This window comes from Arvicola amphibius, chromosome 5, assembly GCF_903992535.2.
Source record: "Arvicola amphibius chromosome 5, mArvAmp1.2, whole genome shotgun sequence".
NCBI lineage: Eukaryota > Metazoa > Chordata > Mammalia > Rodentia > Cricetidae > Arvicola > Arvicola amphibius.
In genome coordinates, this window is record NC_052051.1 from 14660171 (window position 1) to 14683734 (window position 23564).

The window sequence follows — 23564 nt, forward strand, 5'->3', positions numbered from 1 at the left end:
AGGAGGGAGGGCAGCAGGGAGTTGCTAGTCAGTCTGTCTGTCTCTACCCAGGCTCTGGTAACTGAGCCTGTGGGTGTGATTCCAGGGACTGTGACCATCAGGGTATGTCACAGGAGTGTGTGCCAGTGTGAGCTGCAGCGACGGCTCAGATCTTGAGTCTGAGGGTGTCTGCATCAGAATGAATCCATCCCCGAGAGTGACTCAGTCTGTACGGCTGTGTCTGTAGGTATGAACGTTCTGAGGGCGACTGTCCCACTTTTTGACACACAGGTCACCGCAGGAGGAGGGGTGCTAAGTGTCTAAGGTGGTCTGGGACTATGTTCTGTGTGTGAGAGAGACTTCCAGGGTGTCTGCAAACTTTAAGTGTGGGTTCATGCGAAGGTGTGTGCCTGTCTAAACGTCTGTGGGGTCAGAGGGTCTCCACTGGGTGGGAGGACACATGTTCTGCCTGTTGCTCCCTGTGACTCTGCAGGTCTCTGTGTACCCTCTGAAGTTACCGGTTAGTGCATCTACACTATGTCTCTAGGAGTCTCTGTGTGCCTATAGAATGTTTGTTCAGGTGTCTACAAGGGTGTGTCTGCTCAGTTGTCCCTCCGACCCCCGAGTGTGAGGGAGCCAAGATCTCTCTTGCCCAGTGAATACATCTTGATTGTGCATCTGAGGATCTCGGTCTGTACTGAAGTCCTAGGGGGATCTGGCAGGTGTTTTTCTTTTGATTTCTTGGACTGTGTCCCTCTGGACACATCTGGGTCTCTGGGTGAGGCCTGCTTGAATGGGGTGACTGGCCACCTGCCTCTGGAGCGGGGTCTGAGGACTCACAGTCATGGGTGAGAGCGGCCACTGGGGGTTCAACCGCAGAAGCAGGGCGCAGACAGCCTTGCGGCGGGCTCATGCACCTGCCGGGTTGGCAGCGGCAGCGCAGCCCGCACCCTCGCGGCTCCCACGCCCCGCCCGCGGCGCCCCCTCCCCCGGGCCGCGGCGATTGGCTGCGGCGCTCGGCTCCGGCCCGCCCCGCGCGGTAAGCAGGCTGGGGGCGCCGCGGTCCAGAGCGCGCTGCGCCGCCACCACCGCCGCCACCACCACCGCCACCGCTGCCGCCGCCGCCGCCGCCACCACCACCGCCGCGAGCACCGCGCGTCTCCAGTTGCACGCGCCGCCAGCGTCCGGCCCTCTGTGCCCTGCCGCCAGCCCAGCCTCCCGCCCGCGGAGCCCCGGGTCGCCGCCACCACGCCGCGCGCCGTACTCCGCGTCAAGAATGGGGCGGCCAAGCTGCCCAAGCCGCCCGCCGCCGCCGCGGCCGAGGCTCCTGGCGCGGGTGCGGGCATGGAGCGCTCACAGAGCCGCCTCAGCCTGTCCGCCTCCTTCGAGGCGCTCGCCATCTACTTCCCGTGCATGAACTCCTTCGATGATGAGGACGCAGGTGAGCGCGCCTCGGTCCACCCACCCCGGGAGGCTGTCCCGGGATACAGATGCCTGGGACCCTCGGGGACCCGGGGCGCCCGGGAGAGGCGACTACTGTCTCCACTGCACTCCCGGTCCCGCCCGGATAGGTATCCAGGGGTCCTTTCCACTCCCTCGGGACCCCAGGGATCTAGGATAAGCTCTGGTCCTGCCCCTCCGCCCCAGGAACCCGTTGATCATCTGCACGCATCCTTCTAGCGCAGGTGGGCCCTTGGGTCGCCTGGACTCAACTCTTCCTATTTATGTGTACCTACAGGACTCCCCGGCGACCCGACTTGCCACCACCTAAGTCTAGTATATGGCCCCTAATCAGATCTTAGGGTTTAGGCCGCCTCACCCCTGGGCTTCCGACGTGCCTCCCTGCCGTCTGTTGGAGGTGGTACGCAGACCTTACCTCTCTGAGGTCTTTGTCTTAGCCGCATCCGGAGGCTCCCCGTTTAAGACCCCTGTTCAGAGGCCAAAGCCTTGAGTGCCCGTTTGTCTCTCATTCCCTTCCCCCACAGGCTGAGGCTCCAGACTCTCTTCAGATTGGGGCGGGCCGCACAGAACTGGCCCGGTGTCTGCTGGCCTTTCCTCTTTCCTCCCCAGGGAGGTGGAAGGCAGCGTAAGTGCTAACTACACCAGCGCACCTTCCAGTGTGTGCCCCTGACTCGGGTGCCCTTGTCCCTAGAGTACCCTTTCTGGATGGGCTGAACCCAGCTACCAACCCGCAACTCAAACCTTCTGCTCCTAGGCCTACAAAAACAAGAAAACCAAACCAAACAAACCAAAACCAACCCCCCCCCCCCCATGGCAGCCACAGCCCAGGGGTGGGGAGGAAACCAGCTCTCCGATCCTGGGACCAGGCAGAGGGTACAGAGAGCTGTGAGTTTGGTTTTGTGGTAAAGCAGGGAATCCAACAACAGGTGGGGTACCTTGAAGATTTGGGTGAGAGGTCCTCCAAAGAGTGCCAAGACTAGGAGTTGGACTCAGATTCCAATCTTTATTCCTTTATTCCATAGCTGTGACCTTGGACAAGTCATGCCATCGGGACCCTCAGTTTCCTCACTTGTGAAATGCAGGTGACGCCGCCTCGGAGATGAGGCTCCGTGTGATGGGAGGGTGGCGTGAAATGGTTCTCGAACTGATAATTTGAGTGTTTGAAGTCAATGAGGGGCGGAGAGGAGGAGTGTGTATCTGTGTTGGAACAAGTGGGTTCGATACTGATTAAAACACGGATTTTCTCTCAAAAGGAAAAAAAAAAAGCATGTATGCATTACCCCAGAATTTTGCTGCACAATTTAAGGAATTCAAGAGCTCAGCTTTCAGCTCCCTGCTGGCTGGAGCTTTCTGTCTGGGTTCTGTTTTGTGGCAGAGTGGTGGGTCATGGGTGCTCACCTGTGGGTGACCAATGGGGAAAGGAAAGCTCCCCAGAGTCTGCGGGTGGGTGAGGTAGTGCGTGAGAGAATTTTCTACTGCCCTGGAGGCAGGAGTTGGGGGTGAAGATGGTTGTGACACATTCAGCCTAGGTACTCACCGTCTAACACATCAAACAACTGAGGCCAAGGAGCTCACCTTCTCCCCTCAAATAGCCGAGGAATGTTGTATTATTATTCTAGACAGGACCAGGTGAGGTGGAATTGGGGAGGGGTCCCCAGTGTGGTGACCTCTACAGCAGCTAACTCAGAGAGGGAGGAAATCAGGCTCCCTACAGCGATGGGGTGGCAGGGGTGGTGGTGTCTTGGAACATCTGTGGAGGGAGCAGGCTTCCATCCCTGAAAAGATGTCAGGTTGCTCTCCTAAAGTTCAGCAGGCCACTTACTTGGGTCTCAAGAGGCAAGCTGGGCAGGAACCCCGGGAGTGTGGGAGCATCCGAGTCAGGCATGGTTTGGTTTTTCTCCAATCATGCTGCAGGTTGTGGGTCAGGGACCTTGACTCCTACTGCAGGACTCTCTCTAGGCTTCACTTGAGTCAAGGACAGCTTCGCTGAGAGTATTAACAGTATTTCTAAATGCCAGTCTAATTCCCCCTTCCCAAGTGAGTTTCTTTAAATCCTGTGTTTCACTCGTAAGAGACCATCTTCAGCCCTCCTAGGCCCCAAATCCACAGGGTGGGGATTGTGTATCCGTGAGAATGTGTGTGAATGACTGAAGCCCGTGTGTGTATGTGTGTGTGTATGTGTGTGTGTGTGTGTGTAAAACCCAAGGTCATCTGGTGTCTCCTGCCCAAAGTTGAGAGCAGAACCAGGTTTCCAGCTTTCCAGCTCTCCTCAGAACACCAGTGGCTTCTCTTTCTGGAGGAGGATTTTTAAAAAGCTAGATCTCACAGTGCAGAAAATGGTTCCCAGGTGAGGAGGCCTTGGGGAGCGGTTGGCAGCCCAGGGCTCTGCTTGGGCATCTCAGGCCACCTGCTCATGCCTAAGGCTGTCTCGAGCTTGGGAAGGAGGAGGAGAAAGTCTGCTTTTATATCTGGAAGAATAATGAGGGGCTGGTAAGAATGGGAAGTAAGAACCATTGTCCTGATGCTTAATTTCGCTTGATCTTCTCATTCATTCGTTTCCTCTTAACTTGGGCCTATTTCCTTTAAAACAGTACTGAGCTGAGCTAACATCTAAAGGCAGTTGGAATAGGTTCTGGGGTCCTGGACTGGGATTGGCTTAGCCAGAGGAGGCCAGCTCAGACTTGACTCCTCCTGACTTCCTCCCCTCTCCCAGTGGCCCCCTTTACTGTCAGTCTGTCCTTGGTGGCTCCATTTTGAAGTGTGTCCCTGACAGGCTTCGTGCTCATCTGGGAGCCTCCTGTTTGTTGCTGTTTGCGATTCTTCTCGAGATATCTTTTCCCATCCCTTAGATTAGGCCAGAGACATCTTCAAGGCTCTCATGCTGTCTCCAGCTAGCTCCCTGAGTCATAGGCTGAGGAGTAGACTTTTCATCTGGGCTTTAAATGGGACAGATCACATCCCTGCTTTGGACTTAGAAGTGTTGGGCAGTGGGGTAAGAAGAAGAAGCTGCCTTCTCTTCCCGTGTCTTTCCAACACCCTTGAGCCCAAGGAAAGAACCACTGCAGGGTTGCTACAATGCCTGTCAAGAGGAGTCTTCCCTCGTGTGTTCCGGGTGCATGTCTTATGTTGCTGCTGCCTTGCCTTGTTCCCAAGGACGCTGGGGCTTTAGCGAGGAGACTTGGGTACTGATGTCCATGTCTTTGTTGCTCAGCCTTACTGGCCATGGGTTTGCAACTAGGGTGGGAAGGAGCTAGACATGTGACCTTCTTCTCACCTACATGAGGAAGAAAATAGTAGTACTCCCAGTTAGATTCCATCAGGTCAATGTTTTTTAAATTATTGCCATATGCTGCATGTCTTTCTAGGCATTTATTTTGATCTTTCCTCATAACACCTCCATAAAATTAATATCCTTTTTAATGCCCCCATTTTCTGATAAGGAAACTGAGGTCTAGGCAGAGTAATTCACTCAAGGTCATTTACCCAGGAAGTGAAGGAGTTAGGGTTTAAATCTGGGAAAATGATCCAAACACACTTGTTTTTAATCATGCTGCTTGCTAATGCAATGGTGCCTGGCATGAAGTGGGCTTCAGTACATTCTAGTGTTGGTCTGTCTCACTAACAAATGAGAGTTGTCTCTGAGCATGGCCATGGAGAAGACTCCTGTGCATTTGGGCAAAGAAAATCCTGATTTTCATAACGTTAGCTGTCATCATTTTAATAGACTAATTTAGTTGCATCATAGTTTACAAAGGTAGAGCTGGGCTCACTTTCTTGGAAGTGCCGCAAGGGTGGGTATTTCAGGGGACTCACAAGCCACAGGAAGGTAGGAAGCAGTCTGGCTTCTCATTTCCCTCCTCTTTCTAATGAGTTTGTGTGTAGCACATTCCCAGGCTGGTTCCCTGGGGGTATAGTTGGGAACAGGGGTATATCCCCCTTTCTAGTCGATACCAAAAGAAGTTGTTTTATCGGGGTCTGGACCTGAGGCTAGTGTCCCTGAGCCTGACCAAGTGATTTGGCGTCTAGCTCTCCCCCGCCCGCCCAGGAGAAGGGCGGAGAAGCTGGAGGAGCCAGCTCTGATTTGCCCATAGGATGGATGCTTCGATCCAGCTCAGGGAGGAAGTTACCATGGCAACACCAGCCGGCTACCAGTCCCTCTTCTAGCAGTTAAGGCCACATCTCTGGGCTGGAATGCCTTTCCTGGCACCTCCCTCTTCCGTTCAGACCAAATCTTTTTGAGGGGAGCATGGTGGGTGGGATCCACAAACTAGTACCACAGCCCGCATCCCCACCCCCGCTTTTGAACAGAGGGGAAATGGAGGTGGTTGTTTGAGTTACTTCGAGGTTGTGAAGCCACCCATTTCCTGCCAGACAGATCTTGGCAGGAGGAATCAGGGTTCCAGTTCCTGCCAGCACCCCCAGGCACCTGGAATGACCACACTGAAATCTCACCCTCCCTCCCAAATTTACAGGATTTGGCGGAGTTTTCTTTCCCAGGCCAAGTGCTAACTTTTGTCCTTGAAATTTGACCCGAGCTTCATCTGGGAAACGAAGTGTCCTACAAAATGCTCCTTCCCCTAAAAATGGTGGGAACAGAGTGAGTCCTTCAGCTCCAGAAGGGGGGTTGGGCTGTGTGCATGATACAGGGAGGCTCCAGTCCCCCCATATTTTCATGGGGGGGGCGGGCGGGTACCTTAAAGCTTGAGTCTCGGCTCTGGAGCCTCCTCTACCTTCCTCACTTCCCTCACCCCAGGGGAGGTTACATCCTGTGCTCCTTTTCTTTTCTACCATCTATTACCCACACCCCCAGCTTACCACCTAGAACTGTAATCTCCTTGTTTGTTTTTGAAAAAGGGTCTCACTAAGTAGCTGGAGCTGGCCAGGCATTCACTGTGTAGCCCAGTCTTTCCTCAAATGTGTGATCCTTCTGCCTCAGCTTCCTGAGCACTTGGATTACAGGTCTGCACTGCCACACCCAGCTTCGTAATCATCTGTAAATCTGGGAGCTGGGCAGAATTCTTCTTGTTGGGGGAAAACTGAAGCCTTTTAGTGTATCAAGCCGAATGCCTTTGTAGTTCAAGTTGAGCAATAAGGTGAGCTTGTAGACCGAGGCACTTGAAGCAAGTTATCCTGAAGGAATCATCTTGGGAAAGCCTGGCGCAAGGACACACACACACACATGCACACGCACACACACACACGTGTACTGCTGCTAGGGTTTTCTCTGACCTCCAGGGCTCTTTTCTTCAGTCCCCTGCTTGGGCTCCAACTTTCTTGGTTTGCAGCTGTCCTCCACTCCTCCCCCTTTCCCACCAGGTGGGGAAGGAAAGATTCATCTAGTTGGTTCCCTTTGGAGCAAGAGACCCTGCCTCCCTCCTTGCCACTCTCCAATGCTCTGGCTGGAGGCTGAGTTGGGGGCACTTGGACTGTGGAGGAAAGTGGAACTGGAAGGCAGCACCCCCACCCAGCTGCTTTTCTACCCCACAGCCATCATTAGCATACCCTTCAAAAGCTATCAGGGCAGAGCCCCTTCGGTTCTCAGGGCCACACCAGTCACTGTCTTCGTGAAAAGATCCTAGAGCTTGAATTTGACTCCATGACCCGTGGCCTCAAGCAAATCCCTTCATCTTCCTGAGTTCAGGGTTTAAGGAGGGATAATGATCTTGGAGTATCTCTCAGGATGGTTTAAAAAAATATCTGAAGGGCTTCTGTTGTGGTGTCCACTGCTTTCCACGATCTCATGGATTTCTGTATCACCTGAGGTGCTGGCTGCTGCTACATTCATGCCCATTTTACAGATGCCAAATCCTAGTCAGCGGGAGCCATCCACGGATGATGATCTCAGCCCAGCCATGCTTGCCTGGAGGCCACCTTCCAGCTCTGGAGATGAATTCCCATGTGGGAAGGGGCTGTCACAAGAGCAAATGACAAAGGCCAGGGTACTGGGGCCTGTTTGGCTTATGTAAGCACTCCAGGGACTGGCAACCTGCTACAGACCACCATTCCTGGATGGTCCCCATCAGTTGGCCAGCGGCAGCTGTGGTTGCGTGACCTCCTTGAAGGATCCAGTTGTCTTCCCTGGCCCTGAGGGCCCAGCCGTCACCTGCCTCTGCAGAACGATGTAGGCCAGGACTAGATTATATTTAACGCTGTGCTATTTCTACTTGACAGCTCTGGAGCACCACTCCCCTCCTCCCTCCTTCTTCCTCCTTCCTCCCCCCTCCCCTTCTGATTCACTTGGAAACTGATGTCAGCGCCTTATTCTTAGCCCCCGTAATTGTAACTGCATTGAGCAGTGCGTACTTCATTAACAGTTTCTGAGGTGGGGGAGTGAGAGGGCTGGGTGGCTGGGCAGGGACACAGGTGGAGGTGGGGACAGGGGAGGCACTGCCGGGACCCTGGCTAGCTGCCTGCTTTGGATGGACCAAACTGGGTGGGTTCCAGGTCTGGCTTTCTAAGACAAGCTGTCCTGAAAGGACCGTTGAAAAGTAGTGGGTGGTTCGTTCGCCTCACTAGGCAAAGAAGGAAACTGAGGCTCAGGCAGGCAGAGTGGCTTGCCAAGGTCACATGTTAATGGTCTAGAGTTTTGTCTGTTGAGCTTTTTGGCCTTTATTCATTAAGTTATTCAGTGCCAAACTTCATTCTAGGTGCTAGAGATGTATTGGGGAATGAGTCAGACATGGTTTCTGCTCTAATATGGGAGCTGTGTCCTGGCCTGAGGCATATAGACAATAACTATGTAATCAATTGAAAATACATATTTTCAGATTATGTTAAGTGATGAGTGAGGAGATAACACCAAGTTGTCAGGGAAAACTGAGGTTCAGTGACAGCAGGGTTGAAGCCTAAATGACAATGGAGTCCGAGTCCAGCTCTTCCAGGTAGGTAGTCCAGGGCAGAGGCCCTGAGGTCAGGGTGACCCAGAGAACAGAAGGCAGACAGAGTGATCAGGGGTATCTGGTGGGGGAACTGAGGTCCAGTGTGGGGAAAGAAGGGCCCCCTGAGTGAAGGACAGACCCATCCTTGGGAGCAGGTGGCTATGACTTGGAGTGCACAGCCTGGCTTCCTTGGGGCTGAAGGTGGGGAGTACTGCGGAGCCAGGCAGGTCTCTTGCTGCTCATCTTGTTTGCCTTCCTCTTCTTCTTCCTCACTGGACCCAGCTCCATAGCTTCTCAGGCTGACAGAACTGAGAGGGACCCTGGGGGCTTCCAGGGTGGGGAAGAGAGAATGAGGCTGTCTGCGGACCCTTGCTTCTGTCATCCCTGCTTCTTTTAACTCACATTGACCTTGGGGACCCTGGGCCAAGCCTCTTCACCTCTCTGCACCTAATTTCTCCTCTGTAAGATGGGCCATGGTCATAGAAGACACCTCAAAGATTGCTGCAAGGGACAAATTATATAACGTACATCTCCAGAGCTGGACATGGAGGGCTGTGGCCTCTGTGATTGTGTGTCTGGTACCCAGTTTACAGCAGGTTTTAGCAGTGGTGACTGCTGTGGTTGTCCCATCAATTTGAGTAATGAGCTCCAGGATTACCTAGGTCTGTTCACAGGCGACTGCCTGTGATCCAGGTTTTGTTTTGTTTTTCGAGATGGGGTTTCTCAGTAGCTTTGGAGCTGTGGAACTCACTCTGTAGACGAGGTAGGTCTCAAACTCACAGAGATCTGCCTGCCTCTGCCTCCCTAGTGCTGGGATTAAAGCTTGCACCACCACTGCCTGGCAGATCCAGGGATTCTTATTCAGTGTGGGACAGTCCTTGAGAGCCTTGCTGCTCACCATCTCCCCACCTCTCTCTTTCTCCCTTCCCCTCTCTGTTTGTCTCTCTGTCTTGGTCTCTGTCTCTGCCTGCCTGTCTGTCCATCCCTCTCTTTCTCTAGGTTTGTGTGTGTGTGTGTGTGTGTGTGTGTGTGTGTGTGTATGTGTACATGCACATGAATGTATAGAGGCCATAGGTCAACCTTAGATGATGTTCCTCAGGCACTATCTATCTTGTTTTTGAGTCAGGGTCTCTCAGTGACTTGGAACTCAACATGGTTGGTCAGCCATTGGACCCCAGGAATCTGCCTGTCTCCACTTTCCCAGCCCAGGGATTACAAACATGTCTACCATATGTGGCTTTTTATGTAGGTCCTGGGGCTCAAACTCAGGTTCTCATGCTTTTGTGGCAAGGACTTTAACTGCCAGAGCCATCTCCCCAGCTCAAATGATGGCCTTTGAATGCATCTCCCCGCATCTTCGGCTTCAGCGCTGGCTGTTGTCTACAGGCCCTCTTGTTTCTTCCTGGTCTCTGAGGGCCAGAAGAACCTCAGCTGTGTGAGACTTACAGCGAGCTCCCTGGAGCTTCTGGGAAGCCCCGTGACCCAGCGATGAATGCAGCAGTGTGACTTAGAAGATGCAGCAAGCTGAGGGCTGGACACAGGCAACCCTGGGATCTTGGAGGGACAGATGGAGCAGGGCACTGCCCTGTGCTGCACTGAAGAAAAGTAGGCAGGGCCATGTGTGCATACACACAGTTCATTCGAGGACAGCCTCGACTCGGAAGAAGTAAGTCAAAGTGATCATAGGCCTAGAAACATACTGCTGCGAAGTGGTGCCAAGGGGCTGGCTGAGTCAGTTTGTTGAGATGCTTCTGAGACAGGACGGCCAGTGTCTAGGGAATGTTTAGCAGGAGGTGGACCTTCCATGGTAATAAATTTCTTATCTGGCCCAAATACAACTCCAAAAAGCAAGTCGAGGTACCTAGAGCTAGTCTGCTGGTGGGGTGTGACCTAAGCAGATGGAGTGCTCTCTTGGAGGGGTGGCTTGGGTAGCAGCGACCTGGGTCTACATCGCTGCCCCATGCCAACTGTGAATCCATTGTAGGTAACTGGCCTGGGCTTCAGTCTTGTGTGTTACAAAATGCTGCACAAAAATCGAGATCCTGTGACAGTCTGAGGCTGTCTGTACCACATGTGGAGAAACAGAAACTGCTGCCCTTCCTGGCTTCCTGGAATGAGGCGATGCACATGCGCGGCTGGCTGAAAGGCGGGAGGGTGGGAGCATGCCACAGACTGGGGTGGCATTGCCTGGGCCTGGCTGGATGATGGTTTACTGTGTGCCCCTGGAGCCTGAGAGGCTGCCTTAGGGGTCTGAACAGTCATGAATCTTGGTGTTTCCTCTGGCCACGTGTGGTTGTGTGTGTGTGTATTCATGTGGGTGCATGTGTGTGCCCATGAGTCCTGGAAGCCAGTGGACAACCTTGGGCGTTGTTCTTCAGGGACATCCATTTTACATTGTTTTGTTTTTAAGTCAGAGTTTCTCATTGGTCTGGAGCTTTCCAGTTAGGCCAGGCTGGCCAAACAGTGAGCCCCAGGCACACTCCTGTCTGCCCCTCCTGTACTGGGAGGTACAAGGTTGCACCACCACCTCATGGTTTTTATGGGTGTTTTGGAGGTTACACTCAAGTCTTTACATAGAGAGCAGTGTACTGAGCCCTCTCCCCAGGGGCCCCCAGGACTCGGTACCCCGTCTTCCAAACGTCTTCCCTGTTAGTCTTCGTTTCCACAAGAGCAGAACCTCCTACAAAGAAAAGATCTCACCCCCCACTTATTTCCCACCCCACGTTCTTTCATTCAGAGTTCCTTTTAAGCTGGTCTTTGGCGGATGGATCATTAAATAATTTTTTAGGAAAGCACACAGGAGGCAGAGGCAGGCAGATCTCTGAGTACGAGGCCAACCTGATCTACAGAGTAAGTTTCAGAACAGCCAGGGCTACAAAGAAAGACTTATCTCAAAAACGAACAAACAAAGAAAAAACCAATTTTTTAAAAAAATAATGGATTTTGGGGGCTGGAGAGATGGCTCAGTGGTTAAGAGCATTGCCTGCTCTTCCAAAGGTCCTGAGTTCAATTCCCAGCAACCACATGGTGGCTCACAACCATCTGTAATGAGGTCTGGCGCCCTCTTCTGGCCTGCAGGCATACACACAGACAGAATGTTGTATACATAATAAATAAATAAATACTTAAAAAATAATGGATTTTGGACATTCGTGTGTGCAGATTCTAAAATTAGATGTATGAAAGATATCCAGTGAGAAGTGTCCTGAGCCCCCCATCACTGGATCTTCCCACCCCCTCCAGACATGTGCACTGGTACCAGGGTTCACAACCAGGTCTGCTACTGTTGTGGATAAAAACATCTGTGTTGGAACGAGCTGAATGGCACCAAAGGCCATCAGAGAAACTCTCCACCCACCTCCCGCTAGTCCACTTCATAGCCACCACGTCAGTCTTTGGTTTTTGTTTTTATTTCTGAGACAGGGTTTCCCAGCGTAGTCCTGGTTGTTCTGTAACTCACTCTGTAGATCGGGCTGGCCTCAAACTCAGAGATCCACCTGCCTCTGCCTCCCTAAGGCATGCACCATCATGCCCAGCATCTTCAAGGCTTCCAGTGTCTCCTTGCTTTCCTGTTACCTGATTGAATCCAATGCCTATGATGGGCTCCGTCTCCGAGCCTGGCACTGTGAAGGCTGCACAGGAGCCAGCTGACCCTGGGTAATGGTAAGAGTCAGATTTCAGGCAGAAGGTGTGGGCTTGAGTCCTGGCCCTGCCATGTGTTACCGATCGACCACGATAGAGTTATGTAACCACTCTGAGCCACCTGTAAAATGGGTTTATCAGAACCCCTTCCCACTGCAAAGGTGCCGTGAGGATTGAATGAGTTAGTATTTGTCAAGTTCTTTATATAGAGCCTCGTGTGCACTAAAAGTGAGGTGTGCTAGTGCTTAGTATTATGGGGCTTTAACCCCTGAGATTGGCCCTGGCTATCTTGGGTAAGGACCAGCGAGGCATGCTCATTTGTCCAAAGTCTCACAGCAGGTAGCTAGGAAAGCCAGAAACAGTGCCAGTGCTCCCATACTCGTGACTCAGCCTTCCCTGACCCCAGATGTGCCATGTGCTATGATGGATGGACCGTGCTGGCACCTTAGGCTTCAAGTCTGTACCATACATTTCCAGCACGCAATGTCCCTGGAAAATGCCACTTGCAGTCACCCGGGGACCGGGTGGGAGGATGTGTCACTGATTGGGACCTGCCATGGAAATTAATTAGTGCCTCAGAGCATGTCTTGAGGAACATATTTCTTATGCCTGAGTCCAACACCATGCTGGACCAGGAGTTTCTAAGGCCTATTGAGCCTGGGCTAGGCCACCCTCAAGTGCCCTGACTCCAGGATACCCTGGATCAGTGGATACCTGGGTGGGTATCAGTGCTGGAGAGGAGGGAACCCTCAAACTGGTCAATGAACTGGGAGTATCTCGCAAGGGAGGATTTAGCACATAGATGATATTTAGGGTCCTCGGGGTTGTCTCAGGTGGAAAGCAATATCGAGACCATGCAAACTCTCCCTCCTACTTCATGACTTGGCCTGAACTTTGGGTTTGGCTGAACATAGGTATGAGGCACGACAGAGAGGCCTATGGGGTAAAGCAAGGAACACAGGAGCCACCATGGGTATCCGACTGCTTGTGCCCAGAGTGGTAGCATCTGAAACCAGCTTTCTGATCCCCTGTGTCAATAGCCTTCCAACTGGGGAGCAGACATAACTTCCAGGGCCAGGCAGTTCCCATCAGCCAAAGGTGGGGCTTTACAGTTAGGACAGCCACTTGGGGGATGAGGGTGAGGCTTGGTAAAAGCCACTGACGGGGCCCAGACATCTGCAGTCAGGGAACCTCTGTCTAGAGTAGGGGAAGCTGATGAGCCAGCTCTGTATTGACCCATACCTAGGCAATGGCACGTCACCTGTTCATAATTCTGTGAGGTAGGCCTGCTTATCTCAAGAGGCCTACTTATGAAATGAGCCTATGGCTTGACTCCTGACTTGGCCAGGGCTGTTCACCCCATGAGAGCTGGAGCCTAAGCCTGGACCCATCCCAGTGGTCTCTTCCGCCTTCTGTACTGCATTTCCAGTTCTTCCAGAACATACACGTGTATCCGATGCTTCCCAAGGCTTCTTTCCCAGTGCCTCCTCGGAGGCCATCTGCCTTGACTTCCTCTTTGCATCTTCCAGGCACAGAGTCCTCCAGGCTGAAAAGGGACTTCAGTCTTCTCAGTCTCGTGGTACCCGGGGAACCGTGGCCTGAACTGGAGAAGTGAGCAGGCTGCCTGAGGGGATGTGACAGTTTGCAGGGAAGCCGACTTGTCTTAGGGTGACCTGGATTTGAGATCTCATTTCTGCCAGTTTGCAGGTTGGATGACCCCGGGGCTTGTCAGTCTTCTCTTGAACCCTGGTTTCCTCATTGGCTGAACAGTGTGTGGCTCTAAAGCAGCAGCTAACCTGAGAGAGCTCAGGATGCTGCGTGAACCCACAACTTGGCCTTGGTTCGTCCATGGCGGAGAAGCTGAGAAAAGAAACAGCGATGGACTCTGCGCTTGTGGAAGAAGCAACATATGCACGGGGTGGGGGGGTAGTCTCAGTTTAGGGGGTCCTCTGCAGAAGGGGCACAACAGCACTTGCCCCGCTGTTTGTGTTTGGGTTTCCTCAGATGCAGACTGAGGTGAGGATTCAAACTCAAGCCGCAGAGGAACCTTGCTCGTGAAGCTGGTTTTTTTTTTTTTTTTCTGAGTTGAAAGTCAAATAGCGATTGTGTGTTATTCATAGAGTTGACAAAAGTGGTCTGTGATGAGCCGGGCGGTGGTGGCGCACGCCTTTAATCCCAGCACTCGGGAGGCAGAGGCAGGCAGATCTCTGAGTTCGAGGCCAGCCTGGTCTACAAGAGCTAGTTCCAGGACAGGCTCTAGAAACTACAGGGAAACCCTGTCTCGAAAAACAAACAAAAAAAACCAAAAAACAAAAACAAACAAACAAAAAAAAGTGGTCTGTGATGCCCAGGAGGGATGTGAGAAAGTGAGGCAGGGGAGAAGCCAGGACACAGCACGTCTCTAGGCTGGTGACCTCTGAGTGAGGGGGACTGGAGGTTAGCCTGGCTGGAGACTCTGGGGAGACTCTCTGGGGCTATTCTGTGAGAGGCCAGACAGCGGCAGATGCGTTGGTCTTTTCGGGTCCTGGATCTCTGTTGCAACTTTTCAGCCCCACAGATTGTATGCAAATGAACAAATACTGGGTCCTAATAAAGCTTTATTGACAGGTGAACTTAATCTAAGGGCTATAGCTTGAGAACCCCTAGAGTAGAAGGCACACTTGAACAAAGGAGCTGGGTTGTTTATGTTTCAGCTTCCTTAGTAATGGGAGCAGGGGTGGGTGCCAAGAGTGGATCATCGTCCTCATTTTCAGCAGAGTGAGGGGGGGGAGGATAACCCTCCAGCAAAGAAATGCAGGTGCTGGTAAGAGAGGTCAGGACGGGGAGTGAACCCAGGGATTGGCAACAGCTCACTATAGCTAGGGGTGTGGCTTGCCTGACCACTAGAAGGCAGTGTTGGAGAGAAGGCTGAGGATGAACAGAACAGCAAGAGCATGAGGGGGGGGGGGGCTTATTACCTCACAGTTCTGCCGTTAGCAAGCACATGACGGGGGGGGGCTTATTACCTCACAGGTCTGTTGTTAACAAGCATTTGATGCTTTCTGACTCAAAATGGCATCTCCATACCTGATGCTGCTTGGCTTCGTTGCTTTCCACACTCTGGATGGAACAGAGGACCGCATGTGCTAAGGAAGCGCTCTTCCTCTTCCAGGGAGCTCTTCCCCAGCCCCAGCGGATGATCTTGTTCTAGCTTTTCTCTTCTGTGCCTCTGCTGGCTGTCCGCTCCTGGGGTGCCTCTCCCTCCTCTGGGAAGCGCTGCCGGGAGTCCTCCGCTTGCCCTGTGCGTTCCCATGGCCCTCTGCTTTTCCCGTTCTCCAGGGACTTCTGTGATCCTGTGCCCCCTCCCCCCCCCCCGGGCCACTGGTTTAGGACAGGCAGTTCTGGCTCCCGAGCCTCTTCTTTCCTTCCCCGTACCTCGTTCCTCCCTTTCTTTCTCTAGTGGCTGCTGTTGCCAGGCCGTGTTCTGGGAACCCAAGTCAAGTTCCCTCTCATTGTCTTCATGGAGTGTTTTTTTGGAGGTGGGTTGATATTGGATGATCCAAAGAAACAACAGGTGAGTGTGTCACTCCTGTGGTAAGAGCCAGGTGAGACAACATACCGGAAAAGGCCATGGCAAGGGAGCTGACCCTGAGAAGGACAGAGGGGACAGCTAAGATGAGACCTGGGGGATGAGTACAGTTGACCTTGTGCAGCAGCAGAGGGTTAGAGTGGACAGGAGGCCACTGTGCCAAGCTCCGACAGACAGGTATGGGGACACAGGTGGAGTCCTGGAGTCTTGCAGTCTGTGTGGATGTTCTGCCCATCCCACTCTGTCCCTGTCCCTATGACTGTCTCCAGCACACACACACACACACACACACACACACACACTAACCCACTAACCTAAGGTCTGGCCATGATAGAACTATGACTAGATTTTGCTCTCCCATTGTGTCTTCCAGAGGTTCTCGAATAAGATGGGGCATGGTAAAAATCGAGGGTTTCAGAGTCAGGAACCTCAGCCCGACCCCCACTGGCAATCGGCGACTTTAACTATGTTATTTGCGACTCCGAGGAGATTGTCTTTCTTGCTATAGAGGGGGACAATGCTGATTAGCCCCCCCCCCAGCCCATCACCTCACTAGCTCAGCGAAGCCCCATGGCATCCTAAGGAGGATTGATGATGTCATGTTACATATGAGAAGATGGAGACCCAGGTTGGTGACAGAGGCCACCCAAGGTCACACAGCAGGGGTCAGAGGTAGGGTTCCTGGAGTCTGACCTTAGCTTCTTGGCTTTGCTGCCATCTTGTAGGTTAGGGGTGTGAGAGAGGAGCCTTCACCCAGTGAGACTTGGGTTGAGGAAACATTAGCTCTTGTCATGGTTGGCAGCTGTCAAGGGCCCTGAAGTTGGAAGAGGGCTGGGTCTTTTGAAAGCCCAGAGGAAGGACTATGTGGCTGGTGGGGTGGCACATTGGGTCGTACGTCATTGCCACCCCTTGCACCTGAACTTTGGGGCAGCTGGAGGCCTTGTTGTCTTGCTTGTTTAGCAGGTATGGGATGTAACACTCAGACATGGGGTTTGCAAATCTTCAGAGACCACTTTAGCTTCACAGGGTGGAGTGGAGACAAAGGGGAGGGTCGGTCCCTTTGTACATAGTGATTCTTCTCACACGGATGGGCCCTGGTCCAGGCCTATGATGGGCCGATGTCCAAGCTGCTGTGTGGGTCAGAGCACCAGAGGGAAGGCAGGAGTGTATCACCAGGCTGGTCTGGTGATGCTCGGAGGCAGGGAAGTGCAGCTGGAAGGCAGAAACAAATTACTCTCCCAGAGCCGAGGCCGGGCCAGTTCCTGCCGGGTTACATTATTAAATTTGTAATCTTCATTCTAATACTTTCCAGCCGTGAATAAGAGCCAAATTTAAAATGCCAGCTTTACATTTCTGGAAGGGGGTTCTTTGTCGAGAGCTTTTGAAACCCATAATTTCTCTCCAGAGGTGACTGTCTAAGTCTTTTTTAAAAAATTAAAATAATAAAAAAAGGAAAACTATTCTTTAGTTAAAGGTTGAAGCTAGAGGTGTTGACCCCAGCTGCACATCTCCAGCCCCGGGAAGGGCTCAGCATCAGGCCAGACCTGCAGAGACTCAGGTCTGTCTTAGATTTTAACCCCCAAATCTGGGCCTTGTGGGGGAAGAGAGTGAGAAAACCTTCAGGCTTACTTCGCCCCTCCTCCCCCGGCAAGGAGGTGTCAAATTTCTAGATTTGTAAGAGAGTTTGGTAAAAACTGAGTCACCTTCTCAAAAGGATCAGCCACTGTCCCCATGACCTGCAGGTGGCTGCAGGTGGTCCTTGTTTTCTCACCACCTCAGTCCCAGTTTTTCAGAGAGTTTCCAGACTCCCTGGTTGCTTCTGTCTGACCCTCTTCCAGCCAAGACCCTATCTCACGGGTATGAGGAGCTTTAGAAAGAGTAGCACCACCCAGCTGGCCTTTTCGTGCTAGGATTGGGGACCCCAGAATTCCCGACTCCTGCAGCCGTGAACCAGTGGGATCTGTTCAGATCCCTTCCCTGTGTTCATCCAACTGAGGGCAGACTCCACCACTGGTGACCTGACCAGTGACCTTGAAGCTGCCCTTTGTGTAGTAGCAAACAGGTGTGCAGTGGGGGCTGGGAGTGGTGAGCAGGGGTGGGCTATGGCTGAAATCCAGCACCCTCGGCTCTTCATTGTCAGCCGCGGGGCTCTGCGGATTCTAAATCTGAACCTGCCCCAGCCTTCAAGGTCATTATGAAGACATATTTCTCAGAATAGAAGGAGGGGACATATTTTATTTAGTAGCCCTGATTTATAACTTTTAAATATTTAGAGTAAGTATGAGAGCCTCGTTTGTATCCCTGCCAGAGCCATACATATTAGGGGCCTTTATATCATCTTTTGAGCTAAGAGTGAGACAACCTGCTTGGCTCGTCCACCCTTGTGACCCACGTCATGGGCTCAGGTGCAGGAGCCTGGCTTAGACGGTATTTCTGTGCCCATCGGAAAACGGTGTCTCTTCTCACATCCCGAGGCACTTCCTCCAGGAGGGCGAGTGGGAGAAAGACCCCTCAGTCCAGTATCTGCAGGATATGCTCCGTGAGCAATGCCTCACCTCTGCCATTGCCACCCTCCCTGAGGCACCTTTGTTCAGGGCACAGCCTGCCTGAGAGTTCCCAGCATCCTCTCAGACCAGAGCCAGGGAGGAGCCGCCGTTAGGACCCAAAGGGAAAGTGCTGACATTCTGGGATCCAGACTGTTCTCAGTGTTGAAGTCATCCTTATCCTAATGGGAATGTGTCTGCCAGATACTCCAAGCACTTCAGCCCCTATCCAGGCGTCAGACTGGGAGGAGAATACAATACCACAGCTGACATTGCAGATGGAGAAACCAAGGCACAGAAAGGGCAGGCTTGAATTTGGCTCAGGATCGTTCAGTAGTAATTTCAAATCCACATCTGCCTGCTCCTTGAATCTGTTAGTCTAGCCTCTGTCCTATACTGCCTTTCATCATTAAAAAAAAGCTTTTTTTTTAAACCTTTATCTGCTGATCTTGTGTATGGGAGCGGGCATGGCACAGTGTGTTCATGGAGGTCAGAGGACAACTTTCAGGGGTTGGTTCTCTCCTACTGTGTAAGTTCCAGGGATCACACTGAGGTTGTCACACCAGGCCACCTTTCATTGACACAGCCAATCGTCACTGGCACTTGTTTCTGTGTGCTGTATCCTTGTTGCTATGGAGCCAGGACCTTCTACTGCCCAGGGCAAAGACAACAGGTCAGGTAACTCAGGGCATGGCCAGGGGGATGTTCCATTGAGCGTAGGATGCTGAGAGCCAATGTGGTTCAGAAGAAGGTACTTACTAGCTGCAGGGTGCCCAGAGTTGGGCACAGGATGGGTTTTCTGAGAACAAAGTAATTATATTATGTATGTCTGTTGGGAGCATAGTAGGTACGGTAGAAAGTGGATACAGGGAAGAGGGGTGGCATGGGTGGGCTAGAGAAGGCCCCAGAGCTTTGCTCAGTAAGGGCCTTCACGGAGACCAGAATTACATCGTTATCTTCAGATCTTGCTGGTCGGATGCGATGGGTGGGACTTAACCTCTACCTCCCTCATCCTTCTAGAATTCAGAGAACGGGACTGGAGAGAGGAAGAGCCAGTCCTTCACACACTTCCGACAGGCTGGGTTGGACCTCAGCCCTGAGCACCTCAGGCTGTGATCTTGTCCCGGCACAGGGCACCTTTCATTCCCAAGAAAGTCAGAGCTGCTATTTATCATCTTAACTTTTGCATGTCTGTGAGTGAGTGAGTGTGTGTGTGTGTGTGTGTGTGCGCGCGTGCACATGTGCATATGTGTATGTAGGGGTGTTGCACCCTGTTTGTGAACGAAGAGTTCAGAGTTGATGTCAGATGTCTGTTCTCCAAAGTTATTTTTTGAGGCAGGGTCTCTGATTGAACGCAGCACTCACTGATTGGACTTGACAGGCTAGCCAGGAAGCTCCATGAATCACCCTGGGCCCACTTCCCCAGGGCTGAGGTTACAAGTGCTCACCACCACATCTGGCTTCTACACGCCTGCACTGGAGGCACTTGGCAGAGTTATCTCCCCAGCTCCACATTTTGTTGTTGTTTTTATTTTGTTTTCTGAGGCAGGGCTTCTCTGTGTGGCCCTGGCTTTCCTGGAACTTGTACTGTAGACCAGGCTGGCCTCAAACTCACAGAGATCCTCCTGCCTCCCAAGTGCTGGGATTAAAGGCGTGCACCACCACCATCTGGCTCCCAGCTCCACATGTTAGCCTTGATTATTAACACGTTATGAATGCATGTACCATTCCCACTGGCATTTCCTGCATACACACTGCACTATTAGGTGCTGTGCTGAGGTTTCATGGGTATTCCTTGTGTGCCCAGGGTCCGGGGCTGCACACATAGAAGATATAGACACCTGTACTGGCTTTCCCGGGTCTCACATGCTCAGGCAACGCAGGGTGTGGTCATAGTGGAAACTTGGGGAGAACACAGAAAAAGCAGATATAAAGAAAATAAAAACTCCAGAGTTGAGTTTAAGCCGAACCATGTATGGGGGGGGGGGGCAAAAAAAGAAGCCAGGTGTGATAGTACATGTGTGTCATCCTGGTACTGAGGAAACAGACTTGACGATTCCTGGGGCTCCGCGGACAGCCTGCCTAACCTGCTTAGTGAGTTCCAGGCCCCTGAGAGACCCTGTCTGAAAACACAAGGTGGGCAGCTCCTGAGGAATGACACCTGAGATTGACCTCAGGCCTCCATGGCTCTCTCTCTCTCTCTCTCTCTCTCTCTCTCTCTCTCTCCCTCCCTCCCTCCCTCCCTCCCTTCCTCCCTCCCCAAAGGGGAAATCCTAATCTTTTAGTCCAAAAGTAGAAGAAAGTATAATGTACTGGGGCTGTTTTCGGGAGAGAGAGAGAGAGAGAGAGAGAGAGAGAGAGAGAGAGAGAGAGAGAGAGAGAGAGAGAGAGAGAGAGAGGATGTATGTACAGGTACAGGAAGACGCGCTTAAACCAAAGCAGGCTTATGACGCTGTTTTGTGAGCTGGAGCCACCACCGTTCACAAATCACCTCAAAAGGCCCTTCACAGGCTGGCCTCCCTCAGATTTCTAGGATCAGATCTAGAACTGAATGCTGTTGGTCACGAGCTTGTCCAGGCTGAACAGGGACAGCACAGCTCATACAACTCAGCCTGATGGGCCATGGCGCGTATCTATCCCTGCTTTTCCAGTCCTTTTCTTGTAAAACCAATCAGCAAATAAAACGGAAAACTGAGAGCCCTCCCCGGGATTTTATTCTATGTCTGGCCCTGCATTTCAATGCAGAAGCAGAAGGCTTGTGAGCTATAAATAGCCCCAGCCTCTTCTACACAGTGGCAGGAAGCATTTGTAGGTTGTCTCCTCCCAACCTGGTGACCTGGATTACTTCCTCCCTGCAGTGGCTGCGTCCCTTACTGCCTCCTGTCTGTCCTGCATGGAGCAGAGCGGGCCCTGTTTGTGAGTGGTTCATGAGCATCTACACAGGGCCACACCCTCTGGGATGGGTACACGGGCTGTGGTAATAACCCCACCTTAGCCTTCCAAGGCAGGAGGCGGGTAGATGTAAACACAATGGTGCACGGAGGAGACCCTTCTGGTGTGGAAGGAGCTGATGGATCAGTGATCATGCTGGATACAGTTCTGTACAGACCAATTCTCTGTTACTAAACAGACTATGCATAGTGAGAGTGGGCACTATGTTTTTTGGGAGTGGTGGTTCCCAAGACTTCTGGAATCCCATAGTCTTAGGTTGGGGGGTGCCCCTCTTTTACTGGTCTTTGATTTCATGTTTTTTTCTGGATTCCCAGCTCAACCTAGACACTTGATCCAATATCTTCATGAAGCCTGGAAACTCATTGTCTTGTACGCCCCCCTCCCCCAGATGCTTGTGTTCAGCCACACTGGGGATTCAGTATGCTGTCCGGTCTCGATCCAGGAACCACGGCTCAGTTCCTGATTTCCCTGATGAACTGGAGCATAGTCTCTCTTGCGTGACTCCAGTGGTAGGAAAGGGAGTTCATAGCCTCTTGGGGCTCCTGCTCCACCAACAGGCAGCTTCTTCTTGTTTCCAAAGTCACCTTAACCATTAGTCCTAACACATGATGGCATGGCTAATCCAGCATGCATAGTGGAGACTTTTGCTATCCACAAAATAACTACTTTTGGAAGCAAAAACAAAACAAAACAAAACATGGATTTCAAACACAGTCAGACCTGAGTTCAAACATCTCCCTTCTTTATTATTGTCCTACCCTATAGGCTGCGTCCTTGTCCTCTTTGTATCTCAGTGTCTACGTGAGTAACCTAAGGGACGTATGGTTCTTAATGGTCAGGTCACTGGAAAGCTTAAGCAGGTGTGTGTGAGCAAGGCCCAGCACTGTCATTACCATTATGGAGGACATTTGGATGGTGAAATCAATATCCAAAAAGTTTTTATTGAGTGCTTAGTGTGTGACCAGCCCAACCCTGGGTGATGGGAACATTGCGAGAAAGTAGACAAATGGCTGCGGAAAGCGTCAGCATGGTTAGTCCCACTTTGTCATCGTCAGGATGGTGGGGTGGGTAGTACAGTGTTATTGATGAGAAGACACAGACCCGGTAGTGGTGCACACATGCAGCTCCAGCACTTGGGAAGTGGAGGACCAAGAGTTCAAGGCCAACCTGTGATACATGAGACCCCGTCTCAACAAAACGAAATAAACGAGTGAGCTGGGAAAAGAGAACAGTTAGAAAGTTGGGGTAAGGGGTGGGTTCTAAAATCCACTCAGCTGGCAAGCTGGGAAATTTTGGCTCACGTCTTCCATGTCTTTCCTTTTCTTTAGCCTCATCAGATTTTTCCCGACAGTCCTTATGGGAAGGGAGGAAGGAAAGGGCTGGCAGATCATTTTGCACTGGATACAGGGCCTTCTTCATCCCCCATCGCTTCAGCCCCGTCCTTCAGTTCCCTTTCTCTGCCACGATCCCAGCTTCCCTGCTCCTGGCTCACTTCCCTTGACAATCTAAGTCTTGACACCTGGAAGCCCCAGTGTTTATGAAATACTTATTTTCAGTTCATAACCTTGAACCTCACAGAGTATTATACAAGTGGTGTCATAGGTGTGTCTTTTGTCCTTTGGGGGAAATCAGGACTATTCTCTGGAGGGAAACAACTCTCAGTAGACTTTCACGGGAGTCCACAGAACACAGAAACTTATGCCCCTGGTTTATACGGAATGGGACTGGGTGTGCTAGAGGAAGACACAGTGCTTGGGTCCCGGCTGCTGGTGTCCCTACCCCAACTCTGCCGAAGGCGGGCAATGAAAGCCTTGGTGAGCCTCAGTCACGCATCTATGAAGTAAGCGTAAGACCCAGAGAATGTAGGGTTGCTTTCCCCTCACACACTGTCATCGCTGTCAAGGTCATCACCACTGTCAGTCAGGCCTCCAGACTGGAGGTTCTGCCTGCCACACTGTGCCTTCTCTCACCTTTCCTGCAGCTTTACACGTTTATTTTATTGTTTAATTATGTGTATGCATGTGTGTCTGTGTGGGGGTATGTACACATGTGTGCAGGCGCCTGTGTAGACCAGATGAGGGTGTCCCATCCCCCGGAGTTACTAGCAGTTGTGAGCTGCTTAATGTGGGTATTGGGGACCAAACTTAGAACTTCTGCAAGAACAGGAAATTCTCTTAACTGCTGAGACATCTCTCCAGCCCCTTTCCCGCATCTTGATCTCATCTAATACTGTTTACCCTAGATCACTGTGTCCTAGCTACTCTTGCTGACGTGTGTGTGTGTGTGTGTGTGTGTGTGTGCACGAGCATGCATGTGCACGCGTGCAGGAATATGCTTGCATGCTCATGCATACAGAGGTCAGAGACAATCTTAGCTGTCATTCCTCAGGTGCCATCCACTCTGTTTTTGTTTTCTGTTTAAAATAGGGCCTCTCATTGACTTGGAGCTGTCCAGTAACCCCAGGGATATCCCTGTCATCCCTTCCCCAGAGTTACAAGTGTAAGCCACCATGCTTAGCTTTTTATGTAGGTTCTGGGGATT

At 51.9% G+C, this 23564-nt stretch overlaps 1 protein-coding gene across 3 annotated transcripts in view; it reads left to right on the forward strand.

Moving 5' to 3' along the window:
- Window positions 1-1323: 1323 nt before the first annotated feature.
- Rims4 (regulating synaptic membrane exocytosis 4) overlaps window positions 1324-23564 on the forward strand; it is a 56895-nt gene continuing 34654 nt past the window's right edge. For all 3 annotated transcript variants that reach the window (XM_038331535.1, XM_038331536.1, XM_038331537.1), the window contains exon 1: window positions 1324-1420. In XM_038331535.1, coding sequence (XP_038187463.1) covers window positions 1324-1420 — 97 coding nt within the window. The remainder of the gene's footprint in view (window positions 1421-23564) is intronic.